The sequence below is a fragment of the Podarcis bocagei genome (genome assembly GCF_964188305.1).
Source record: "Podarcis bocagei genome assembly, chromosome: 8".
Lineage (NCBI taxonomy): Eukaryota > Metazoa > Chordata > Lepidosauria > Squamata > Lacertidae > Podarcis > Podarcis bocagei.
In genome coordinates this window covers 67,047,015-67,060,188 of record NC_138133.1, presented here as the reverse complement: position 1 = coordinate 67,060,188, position 13,174 = coordinate 67,047,015, and the positions used below count along the sequence as shown (strand labels likewise).

Here is a 13,174-nt window from a genome sequence, read left to right as displayed (position 1 = left end):
AAATAAATTTGTCCAGGAGCAGTGAGTGAGAAAGGGTGGCACTAACGCACCTGAACTCCTGGCCAACGAAGTTACTGCCCTCCTGGAGGGAAAGGAACTAAGCAACCCGTGGTCTGTGGGCCCAGTGGCAAAGCCAATCCAGCATTCCTGCTGATGTGTTTGCACAGCGTCAACCACTTTACTGCTCCTCCCCCCCCCCCACTTCCCGGTGATTGGCAGTGCCTCTGCTTCTGGGCAGTGGCATGCCACCTTTTGGGGACTCTTGCCCTTCCCAAATCACTTTGAAGTATGGAATTTGCATATTAATGCATTGCAAAAACACACATAATCTCTTAAAGACTTTCCTTCTAAAGAAACCAAACCTATGGCACATATTTGCACCCCTGAAATCTCTCATAGTTTGAAGTTAAGGGGTGCACGTAATACTATTTTTAAATAGGTAGATTACATTGTCTTGTGCAAACTGCCCCATAAGTGAAGCATAGGGCCCAGCAATTTATATCTAAAAATCTCCTCAATAGTCTTAGTAGCGATAGCCGAAAATGTTTTCCTATGTCCACCCTTTCACTTTATGCACGTCACACTAAACTATAGCATAGTGCAAGGGTTGCCAACATTTTTAGGTCCACAGGCACAATTAGATTTTTGGGCAAGTGGGCACTATGCCACTGGTTACCCCCTACCTTAGCAGCCTACCTTTAAAACAAAACCCAGAAATAAAGTGTGCAAACATTTCACATTTCTAAGAGCTGGGTAAAAGTCAGATTCAGCAGAATCCATCTGAGCCTTGAAAACACACAGAGCTGAAAGAGGAAGTGGGGAAGAGAGGCCCCTCCTCCAACTTCCTTCTTCAGCTCTATGTTGTTCTTAAGGTAGAAAAAGAAAACCACTCTTAGCACCTTAAGACAAAGGGGGTAGTATGTGTGTGTGGGTGGGTGTTTGTGTGGGTGCTCAGAGGTATCAGCCACCATGTTGGCAACCCTGATTTAGTATGATGTGTGAATGCAGCCCATGTGTTCTGTGAAGCTATACTGCATTATTTTTCAGAACAGCTACCCGTTTCTGATACTCGACTCTCTCATTAAGAGAGAGCTATTTTCAAAAACTTAAGAACTTGACATTTACCTGGGTGCTTTCCCTTCAAAGTGATACGTCTTGTGGTCCCAGTCATCATTGTCTGGGGCATGAATCTGACCCAATACAGTTGTGGGCAAGATACCTTAAAAAAAAAAAGAGAAGAAAAATGGGAAAAAAGAAAATCTACTACTTATGTAAATGTGAGAAAGCATTCTGCAAGTGTTAAAAAATTACTATTCATTTTATTGTCCTATCATGTTTGCTTTTCAACTGTTCTGGAAGCATGTTGTGCTGTTGAAATATCAGCGCAAGATATCAACACCTGCAACCTGACACACATCTGTCATCCAGGATGTGCAGGCTGTATGCCTACGAAAACAAAATCTGGGACAAGAAAACTTTTGTTTCAAGGTAAAATAAGGAAAATCAAATTTAGTGAATTGAGACAATAAAGAAAAAACTGCATATGCTTGCTTATAGCAGGCACCTGTTTTAGGTTTTTTAAGTGAAGGGAATGTCTCAGAAAAGGAAATACGGAGACTCAGAAACCAGCCAGGTAAGGGCCATGGGAACTATGCTGAGCTCACCAACCACCAAAATTCCTGTTCAGGCCCCTATGCCACCTGAGGCTTGGATCTAACAATTCCTAGGGAAGAGCAGAGGGACCTGCTTTATGCCTAGTCGGACCACTGCTCTCACTATTCTCTACACTGGCTCACCATTGCTCTCCACAATTTCAGACACCAGAAGTCTTTCTCAGCCCTACCTGAAGATGCCAGGGATTGTACCTATGACCTTCTGCATGCAATGCATGAGCTCAATCACTGAGGAATGATCCATGCACTGGGGGGGGGAGGGATGTGCCAGTTCCAGCCCCTGCCCCCCCCATGTAAAGTCCTCTCACCATCTAGAGTGGCTTTTCAGAAGTTGTAGCATGCTCTGCGGTTGGTGGGGGAAATCAACAAAATACCCTGCACCTTCAGAAGAGCTTTCCTCTTGCCCACACGTGGATCATTGGTCCCAGACCAGGATTTCAGCAGGCACTAGAATTAGATCTGTGAAGCAGCCCAGATCCTTCTCTCCTCTAACTCTCGTGGGCCAAATTTGACCTGTCAGTCACTTGACATGACAGTTATGCCAGGTGATAGGGGCAATCTTGCAAAGAGCCCTGCATGGTGCATTGAAACACCACCCATCAGCCGATTATCACACATGATGTCAGCTGTAAAGGGAGGTGGGTGTGGGTTAAGGGAAAACAGCCTCATGGGCCAAACTGAGACCGAATTAGACCCATGAGCAGAAGATTCCCCAAGCCTGGTTTGCACTCATTCACACTTCTCTTAAAAAGAAGGGCTAAACATATGCTTTTTAGTAAGGATAGATAGCCAGAATGCCAAACGGCACAGCAGGTGCCAGTCTCTGCTTGCATAACAGCCTGATGGACGTGACAATCACTACTGCCATGTGATTTAAGGGGAAGACTGATGGTAGCAGGCAAGCTGTTGGGCATTCGCCAGAACAGATTTTGGAAGACATTGCACGAAGGAACACATTCAACCTACCTGACTTTCTTTAGTACTATTTTACTCCTTCCCCCAAATGCAACCAAATTTACAACCCATAAATCTTTGGGAAGAACGCATCAAGGTAAAACCAATCTGAGATGTAAAGTTGGGATGTAAACTCCTCTGTATGCATCCTAATGTTCACCCAAGGTGTTCTGAAACTGATTGTGAACAGGGAATGCAGGCCACAAGAATGCAGAATACAGACATGACCATAGATAGCTTCGTGGCAAGTCACATGCTCTGAATGCAGAAGGTCTCATGTTCAACCCCTGGTATCAGAGTTTCGGGTTTTGGGGGTTTTTTAAGGATCAGCTGGTGGGGAAAATGAGCCTGAGACCCTGCAGAGCTGCTGCCAGTTTGAGTAGACAATAACAAGGCAGATATACAAAACATGACCTGGAATAAGGCAGTCTCCTTTAAGCATGCAAGCCAGCTTCATCACCATCAGCTTACCGTTGTAGCTGTAGATGAGGCACTCCATGAAGCCAGCAGCATGAGGGTGGTCATTTCGGTCTCCGATATTCACGGTTAATGTGTTGGTTGAGCTCATGGGAGGGCTCCCGCTGTCAGCAATGAGAATCCGCAGTTCAAATACCTTGTGCACCTCCCTGTCAAACGTGTGCAACGCAGTTAGCATTGCACTCCCGTTGCTGAAGTCCTGCAAATTAAAATAAGTCACGCTGCCAAAGTCGCTCAGTAAGTGAAAGGAGAAGGGCGCCCCGTTTGCTGGGCTGTCCCTGTCCTTAGCGTACAAAAGCGTCGAGGTATCGTTCATCTGGACAATCTGAGGAGAAGGAGTGTTTTCCCAAACTACTGGGTTGTACTGCACCTCAAACTCGGGTCCGTTGTCGTTTACGTCCTGAAGAGCCACGAGGACTGTGGCACTGCCGCTCAAGGGAGGCTGTCCCATATCTGTAGCGATGACCACGAGTTGGTACTGTGCCACAGTTTCATAATCCAGAAGACCTGCCACAAGGACCCAGCCATCAGTAGCCACAGAGAACTTCCCATTTGGGTCCGACTTATTTAGCAGGCGGTAAGAGAACCGTCCATTCAGCCCGGAATCTAAATCAACAGCAATAACCTGGACGACTTTAGTTCCGAGGGGGACGTCTTCAGCCAGACCTGCTACCTCATAGAATTGTGGGTAAAACAGAGGAGCATGGTCGTTGGAGTCCTCCACGTAGATGACACAGTGAGCTATGCTGGAAAAATCCAGGTCCTCTGCTTTTACAGTCAAGTTAAACACCCTCTCGTGGGGTTTCTCAAAATCTATCCGCTTCCTCAGTCGAATTATACCGCGTTTGTCTGCTTTGTCCGTCTCAATAAAGAATTTGTGGTCCTCATCTCCACCTACGATGCTGAAAGCCACCACAGCGTTTTCTCCTTCATCCCCATCAGTAGCTGACACCACAGCAACCTCAGCGCTGAGGCTTGCGCCCTCGGAGACAAAGGCCGTGTAGATCTTTTGCGTGAAGGTTGGCGTGTGGTCATTTACATCAGTGACCAAAATAGTGGCAGTCCCTGTTCCAGTCAGGCCTCCTCCATCTTTCGCCTCAACCACCACCAGGTACTGGTCTTCTTTCTCCCTGTCTAAGGATCCCAACACAGTGTAGATGGTACCAGTAGCTGGGTTAACTGAGAACAGGTTGAGGTTAATCTCGTTTTGGACATTCTGAATAATACTGTAGGTTAACACGGCATTCTTCCCAGCTCTGGGGTCATCAAGGTCTACCGCTGACATCTCCATGACGGTGGAGTCAGCGGGGGCGTCTTCTGGAATTTGCCCCATAAAGCAACCGTCCGAGGCGCAAAGGAAAAGAGGCGGGTTGTCGTTCACGTCCGTCACGTCAATGATGACGTCAGCGAAGCCTGTTAGACCCTCCCCATCCTCATCCGTAGCAAGAACAAGGAAGCGCCACACGGACCGCTTTTCCCGGTCCAGCTTCTCATTTGCAGTGATCTCGCCTGTGTACTCACTGATAGTGAACTCCGCTTGGGCACCCTGACCGTGCAAGGAGTAGCGAAGGGCACTCTGGTCAGCTTCCTGATCGGGGTCAGTTGCAGAAACCTGAAAGCAAGTACAAAGGTTCAGCACCAAACACCTAAACTTTGGAATTCCTTTCCTACGGAGGCCTGTTTAGTGCCCCCTACGGGTGGTCTTCCGACAACAGATACATTATTTAGAAAGGTTTTTAGCCATCAAGCTCACCTGGGGGTTTTTCCTGCTGCTTTTAATAGGCTATTTCATTGATCTGGGTTTTTTAAAACCTTGTCTTGTATATTGGTTTATATTTGACGATATTTTGTTTGTTTTATGTTATACTTTGTTCTTAATCACTTTGCACATTATTATCTGGATAGGCGGTGTATACATTGAAATAATAAAAATAAAAACCCAAACATGATAGTTTTATTGCAACCAGCTGAGATCACTATGGAGTCTGGTAGAAACCAAACAACGATGACATGGTGTAAATGTACAGTTAGTATCCAGAAATTCACATAAATTAGGCTGCAATCCTAAGCGCAAACCCACACTTACTATGGAGAATAAATCCAACAAAGCTCCTCAAAACTGTCTTCTGAGTGAATATGCTTTCATTTCAAGAATTGCAATTCTTTTAAGTTGCTGGAATTTTCCACCAGTGTCATTTGCATAATTTTTGAACCCAGATTTACCCTGCTTACCCGTAAAACAGTTACCGGCAGATCAGTAAGTTCCTCCAAGACACTGCTGTGGTATTCGTCCTGGGAGAAGACAGGGGCTTCATCATTCTTATTGACTACATTGATGATAACAAGGGTGTGGTTCTCCCATTTTCCATCAGAAGCTACCAACTGAAGCTCATAATGCTGTTCTTGTTCATAGTCAAGACACTGGGCAATCAATAGAGTTCCCATCTCAGGTTCCACGTAAAAATCTCCTCGCTCATTTCCTGAAGTGATCTGATATCTGAGCTTGGCGTTAGATCCTAAAAACACGAGGTTGCTACCATATTATCCTTATCACAGCCCGGGAGATCTCTGAGCACTAGGGTCTATCCCAACATTACTTTCAGAAGAATTTTGAAAAAAACAAGAAAATTTTAGATCCAGGCTTAGTGTTGCTTAAGAGTAGACCCATTGAAATCAACTGACTTAAGAGCCATGTGGTTCAATGGGTCTACTCTCAGCATGACTAAGGCAGGCACAGGCAAACTCGTGCCCATCCCTAGCTAATGACCAGTGGTCAGGGATGATGGGAATTGTAGTCCCAAAACATCTGGAGGGTTGAGTTTGCCTATGCCTGGACTAAGGCTTCAGTTCTAACCCCACTAACTTAGAAGTAAGCCCTGCTGAATTCAACAGGGCTTAGTTCTGAGTAGATAAGGTTAGGATTGCATCGTATGCTTGGACCCAACCCAAAATGTAGAAGGGTCACGCATGCCTACTTCCAAAGTAAACTGTATGTATGTATGTATGTATGTATGTATGTATAGCAAGACTCTGAAGTGAATCTAGAGGCTAGGTACCCCTCTCTTATATCATTATTATTACTTTGCATTTTATTACAATGCAGTAGGCATAAAGAACAAACAACAGAAAACTGTCCCAGTTTAGGAGTCATGTACAGATAGGAACTGCTACTGACATGACAGTGCGATACGTTCTGTGAAAAGAGAGTAGCACAATAAAGAGTATATGGCTTCCAAATATCTACAGCAAGTGCTGTTAAGTGTCTTTGTGTATTATGGTCAGAAATATACAAAATACAGTTTCATCCCCAGTGGCACAGAAGGTATGCGGTTTTTTTCTGCCTTGCAGAACTTGTGCATTGCATGTAATCTTTTCTGAGACTACAACTGTCCAGACATTTTAATACCAAGCAGCAATATTTAGACTTTCCAAAGCTTTCCACCTTTGGACTACAGTTCGTTAACGGCAACTAGCAAAAAATGCAATAAGTCCTCCAATTTAATAGCAGCATTTTGCCCTATAAATAACAATTCCGGCACGGAAATAACCAACTCTTAATGGGCGTCAGTCCAAAATTATGATCCATCCTATTTAAATAAAAAACCTTGGGAATGTAAGAGTGCCAGACGAAGATGCTAACACATGTGAGATACTAGCCAAAAACTTTTAGCTTGGCTATATTCTAACTCAAAAGGTCCGAGTCTACTTTCCATTAAAAAAAATAATAATGGGTGGATATATCGAGCTTATGAGAAATGCTTTAAAAAATTATCCCGGCTCTCTTTACAGAACATTAAGAAAGGTCTGAATAAAGCTAGTTTCCAAATAGTCGTATTTTGAAAAGTACATGACATGCAATTTTTGCCATTACTGTTTTATTCCACATTCTATAAACCTGTTCCTGTACCACATATAGAAAAAGTTCCTTTGAAGACAGGACAGTTGCCACCTCATCTTCTGGAACAGCCTGCCATAGCCTCACTACTGCGTCCAAATTAATAATAATAATAATAAATTTTATTTATATCCCGCCCTCCCCAGCTGAAGCCGGGCTCAGGGCGGCTAACAACAATAAAACAGTATAAAAGTATAGCATAAACAACACTCTAAAATCATTCATTATAAAATTAATTAATTCAGGCCACTGGCAACCATTGGGCCAGAGCTCCGCGAAGATTGCCGAGGGAGGGAGTCAGGCTGTGCCCTGGCCAAAGGCCTGGTGGAACAGCTCTGTCTTGCAGGCCCTGCGGAAAGATGTCAAGTCCCGCAGGGCCCTGGTCTCTTGTGACAGAGTCTCAGTCAAGACTGGACAACACATAAAATAAACCTGTGTTGTGTACCTTCATCTTTGTCATCTGCTGTTGCCGTCAAAAATGCATACCCGACATCCTCGTCTTCATCTATATTAATTTCATACACCAAATGCAGGAAAGCAGGGGCATTGTCGTTTATGTCGCTAATTAAAATCCTCACATACGCCGTATCTGAAAAGCAAATAACCAGCTATTTGCCTTTGGAGGCTCAGGCAATCACAATGCCAGCACATCGTTCTGAACCCTCTTTTGACCCACAGGAACCTCTTTATGTGTTTTTTTGAAACCCACTGAGGTTTACCTGTGTTAGGCTGCCCATATAAACCAGGCCTGGCTGATTCAGAAGAATCCTGGGAATGAACTTCGATCAAGTAAGATCCTCTCTTCTCTCTGTCAAAAGATGCCTGGGTAGAAATGACTCCCAACTTGGAATCAATGTTGAAGTATTGGTAATCTTCACTAGCGTCCTTCAGTATTGAATAGTGGACCTGCAATTGAAGAACATAGGAGTGGGCTTTATACTCTATCCCACCTTCGTAACAGCTCAGAAACAGGAACACAACCACTCTCAAGGACATCCAACTTAGTTCAGCTCCAAGGCCATAATTATTCGATAGTCACAGACCTATGCCATTTGTAGCACTTACAGAAAGTTAGATAGCAGCACCGTTTGTGTGGAAGGGAAAGGTCTGTGTAGTCACAGTATAGCCACAAATATGTGGACTGTGGTTTTCTACCCTCTAGAGCAGCCTTTCTCAACCTGTGGGTCCCCAGATGTTGTTGGACTACAACTCCCATCAACCCTTGCTAGCAAGGCCAGAGCTCAGGGATGATGGGAATTGTAGTCCAGCAACATCTGGGGACCCACAGGTTGAGAACCGCTGCTCTACAGTTTGAAGAGCTGTGTGGACTTGCCACAGAGGGCATAACCTTTGAAGCAAGTTAACGACTGAACAATTCAGGACTCTCACTGATTGCTGCAATTTGGATTCACACACTGGTCTTTAAATCTTTGCACTGGAGAATCAGACATTCTTATGTTTGTGAATCTGCTGTTGGTTGCCGTTGATTATTGAGTAATGTGAGAACGGCTTTAAGGTCTGAGCAAAGTGTCTTCTGGAGTCCTCTTGCGCCAATAAGCCCTGCAGGCGGCAACAACACTTCTGCTATCAAATCTGAGTAGCATAAAGTCCCTGTTTTAATTTGTCACAATGTCCCCGAGTAATGTGACCTCAGAGGCATCATGGGAAGTTAAAATGGAGGCTCACAGGCCCATCCACTCAGCACAAAGTGGGGGAGGGGGAGGGAAAGTATCAGCACAGACGTCCAAGGGTCCCCTATAATACACTAACATGAGGTCAAGAGTAAGCAGTCAATTCAGGCTCTAGCCAGAGTTAATCTATTTCTCCCATGAAAAGAAGAGGGTGAGAAAGGGGAAAGGAGGGACAGAGAGAGAGAGAAGGGAAGGGAAGGGAAGGACAGAGACAGGGAAAGAGATGGTCTCGCCCACTGCCAGGATGCAGCCCCTAACAAATGACCCCTGAGAAGAATGCAACTTTTGGCAGAAAATAAGAATTCTTCCATTCTTGTCTTAAATGAAGTACAGTCTACACAAGTGCTTTAATGCATATTGGCATCCACAAGTTTTAACGCATGCAACAGATGGCATGTGGCGCCAGTTGAAAAGAATATGTATACTGTAACTTCCTACTTCAGGAGGCTATTACACTCAGTTTTCTAACGTCTCGGCTGCCAAACGTTTCAGAAGCCAAACGCCAAAAGCCCAGAAGTGAATGCTTCTGTTTTCAAACAGGCCTCAGAAGTCGAATGGCTTCCAAGGCGCTTTTTTACATTCCCCCCCCCCCACTGACTTTGCAGCCAGCCCACTGATCCTCGGTTTTCAAAGGTTTCGGAAGTCGAACAGACTTCCGGAATGGATTACATTCGAAAACCGAGGTTCCACTGTAGTACAAAAAGTTAGAGTCTTGAGTCAATTAAATGGTACTCAGCTAGATTTTACTCGGAGCGCATGAACTAAAATTAATGGACTTAACTTAGTAATGTTCAATGGGTCTACTCTGAGCAAGACTTCACTGACCACCACCCAGAAAGTTTAAGGATACAGAATCGCATTTTCTCACTCGTTTTCAGTAAAGGGAAAGGTAACAACGAACCTCTCCGTGGAGTCCCGAGTCTGAATCCGTAGCAAGAACCTGCACGACAGAGGTACCAACCGCTGCTCCCTCAGGTACAGAAACCTCGTAAGTAGAAGATGTGAAGAACGGGACGTTATCATTGACGTCTGCGGAACAAAAAGGCAGATTTAGCGATACATAGTTCACTGACATCAAGTACTTGTAATTTCAGTTTGATATGCCGATATTAATAAACGGATAACCAACCTGTGACATTAACACAAACCGTGGTGAAAGATGCCAATGGAATTGTAGCTACATTCTGAGCCTTGATGCTCAGTGCAAAGAACTTGGTGGTCTCAAAGTCCAGAGGTTCAGCAACCAGCAGTGAAGCAGACCCATCTGCTCTGTTCGGTTTGAGGTAGAAGCGGACAGGCATGTTTGTCTCCGGAACCTGGCCCTCCTCCAGGGTATAGGTAACCCTTGGGTCACCAAGTGGGGACGTTGCTTTGATAGTCTAGGGACAGGAATAACCAGGAACACCATTCAGTGGGGAGATGCATTTACATGGGCCACCTTGATCCTTAAGAGTCGAAATGCAGATGATACTATTGCAGCCAACGGCCCATGGCATCAGAGCTCTGCTTTCCTGTTAATAATAACCAATCCTCTAATTCTGCAGATGTTTTGGAACACACCTCACATTAGCCCCAGCCAACTGGTGGTCAGGGATGATGGGAATTATACTACAAAATGTCTGGAAAGGATGTTCAAATTACTGCCACGCACATTTCACACAGGAATCCACACCCAAGGAAGAACAGAAATGAGCTGTGGAGCAAAAGGAGCCAATTCTTCTTAAAAAAATAAAAAAATCAGAGATGCAGAAATATGGATTCACTTGTGGATACCGGTGTCCAATAGGAGCAAGACTTGTTTGCAGAATTTCAGAACAATTAGGGGAGGGACGATGACTCATAGAGAAGAACCATGCACACCCTCTTGAGCTCCTGGGAAGAAAGGTAAGAAACTAATAGTCCCACTCTATTTTGTGTCCAGTTCTGGGCACCACTCAGTGTAAACCAGCTTCCTTTTATCCTGAAACAAATACGTTTCCAATTTTATTTTTAAAGCCTACCACTATCTTGGTGTCTCGAATCGTGCTCTCCGGGATCGTGACCGAATAGGCACTTTTCTCCCACTGCGGCGACTGATTAAGTGCGTTCGTTACAGTGACGGTCAGTTCCACCGTGCTGCTCCGGTTCCCTCCATCTGTGGCCACGATGTATCTTGTGATCTGAAATGTCTGCAAAATAATTTTTAGCAGCCGTTCACCAAAAAACGAATGCTCGTTTGCTGGAACAAAGGCTGAAAAAAAGCAGGTGCAGCAAGTATTCTGTAAACCAGAGCTTTCCAAATTTTTCATGCCGGTGACATACCTTTTCGGACATGCATCATTTCACAACACAGCAGTTCAGTTTTAGCAGCAAACCGGAGGTTAAACTGACCCCTTTCCAGCTCTGGGAGGAGCGCGGGTAGTGGCCACGTAACACACCTACACACTGAGCCAACACACTAATGTGTCGCGGCACACAGTTTGGAAAGCTCTGCTGTATGCAGAAGCATACCTGGGAGATTACGAGATTCACGTACACCCAGCCGGTGCTGGGGCTGACTTGGAAGTATTCTGGCTCCTGCGGCAACATGGAGTACATGATGGCGGCGTTTACCCCCTGGTCATCGTCATGAGCTGCAGCATGGAGGAAACTTGTCCCCACTGGGGTGTCTTCACGAAGGAAGTCTTTGGAAAGATGGAAGCACAGAGTTCATTCTAAACATGCCCTGGCCTAGTTAAAGTGGCATTTCAGTGATGGCAATCACAGCACATAAAAATGCAAGGAAGGCCCTGCCGGATCTAGTCCAGCATCCTTTATCTTAGTGGCCAACGAGATGCCTCTTTCAGAAGCACAGAGGCAGAACATGATGGCAATAACCTCTTCCTGCTGTTTCTCCCCAATGGACTGCTACTCAGAGGCATTGTTGCCTCTGATCCTGGAAGCAATATTTAGCCCAGTGACAACTTGTGCCTGATGTGACTGGTAAGGCAGGAGGCAAGGGAACAACGGTAGGTGGAGCCAAAGGCAACAACAGTTAAAGCCACCTTTTGAAGGCAGGCAGGTAGGGGCTGGCTAAGGACAGAATGAGGTTGGTGGGGCAGAGTCCAACTTGCCCTAATGGATTAGCATCTGCGGACGGCCACTGTATGCAGCCTGGGGGTCATTTTGGACTCACAGCTGCCCATGGAGATGTAGGCCAATTCTGTGTCCAGGGTGGCCGCCTACCAGCTCCATTTGGTACGCCAGAGGAGACCCTACCTGTTTGTGCACTGCCTCGCCAGAGTGGTGCACGTCCTGATTATCTCCCACTTGGACTACTGCAATGCGCTCTACGTGGGGCTACCTTTGAAGGTGACTCGGAAGCTACTAGACAGGTGAGTGGGAGCAACTGCCAGGACCATAGAACACCAGCCCTAAAGGATCTACATTGGCTCTCAGTATGTTTTCAAGCACAATTCAAAGTGTTGGCGCTGACCTATAAAGCCCTAAATATATCTGAAGGAGTGTCTCCACCCCCAGACACTGAGATCTAGCTCTGAGGGCCTTCTGGTGGTTCCCTTACTGTGAGAAGTGAAGTTACAGGGAACCAGGCAGAGGGGTTCTGGGTAGTGGCACCCACCCTGTAGAATGCTCTCCCATCACATGTCAAGGAGATGAGTAACTATTTAACCTTTAGAAGAGATCTGAAGGCAGCCCTGTATAGACACTTTTTAAAATGTTTGATGTTTTATGATGTTTTTATATTTTGCTGGAAGCCATCCAGAGTGGCTGGGGCAACCCAGCCAGATAGGTGGCGTATAAATAATAAAATTACAGTTACAGATAGGTAGCCGTGTTGGTCTGCCATAGTCAAAATAAAAAAATTCCTTCCAGTAGCACCTTAAAGACCAACTAAGTTAGTTCTTGGTATGAGCTTTCGTGTGCATGCGTATCTGAAGAAGTGTGCATGCACACGAAAGCTCATACCAAGAACTAACTTAGTTGGTCTTTAAGGTGCTACTGGAAGGAATTTTTTAAATAAAATTACGATGATGTTTATTTACTCCCCCCCTTTCTTTCATTTTGGAACCTAAGGCAGCATACATTTTCTTCCTAACAAGTAACCCACCTAGGCCAGTGACCACAAATGTACATTTTCCCATACAAAGCAGTCTTCACCTAGCTTTAGTATAGCTGGCTTCTGCACTGCTGCTCACACAGGTGAGGTGAGTATAAGCCGCAGTCAGAGATGTTGCAGAATTCCAATAAAAACAGAAGCGGAAATTGCCAACGTTCACTCAATTGTCCCGTGCCAAGAACAGAAATCAATCCATTGACTACAATTGGAATTTGCTTCTGCACCCCCCCCCCCGTTTGTAAATGATACGTAACACAAACAATATGTATTTCATGATGCTACGCCCCTTCCCATTTGCCTTGCATTTCCTATACAATGAAATGAATGGCCTTTGAACTGGGACAAATGGTGTGGAATAATGTAATGATAACTTTTTGCCAGAAACTGA

At 45.2% G+C, this 13,174-nt stretch overlaps 1 protein-coding gene across 8 annotated transcripts in view; it reads right to left on the bottom strand.

Annotated features, from left to right (window-relative positions):
• The window catches only part of LOC308592680 (neural-cadherin-like), a 51,298-nt gene that overhangs the window by 18,379 nt on the left and 19,745 nt on the right, over positions 1-13,174 (bottom strand). For all 8 annotated transcript variants that reach the window (XR_014010616.1, XM_081204250.1, XM_081204251.1 and 5 more), the window contains exons 11-19: positions 11,181-11,353; positions 10,691-10,858; positions 9,820-10,069; positions 9,592-9,719; positions 7,719-7,905; positions 7,445-7,588; positions 5,337-5,620; positions 3,099-4,716; positions 1,126-1,219 (exon numbers count right to left, since the gene is read on the bottom strand). Coding sequence is in view for 7 of the 8 variants with exons in the window: in XM_081204250.1 (XP_081060376.1) it covers positions 1,126-1,219; positions 3,099-4,716; positions 5,337-5,620; positions 7,445-7,588; positions 7,719-7,905; positions 9,592-9,719; positions 9,820-10,069; positions 10,691-10,858; positions 11,181-11,353 (3,046 nt within the window). In the remaining variant the exon portion in view is untranslated. The remainder of the gene's footprint in view (positions 1-1,125; positions 1,220-3,098; positions 4,717-5,336; positions 5,621-7,444; positions 7,589-7,718; positions 7,906-9,591; positions 9,720-9,819; positions 10,070-10,690; positions 10,859-11,180; positions 11,354-13,174) is intronic.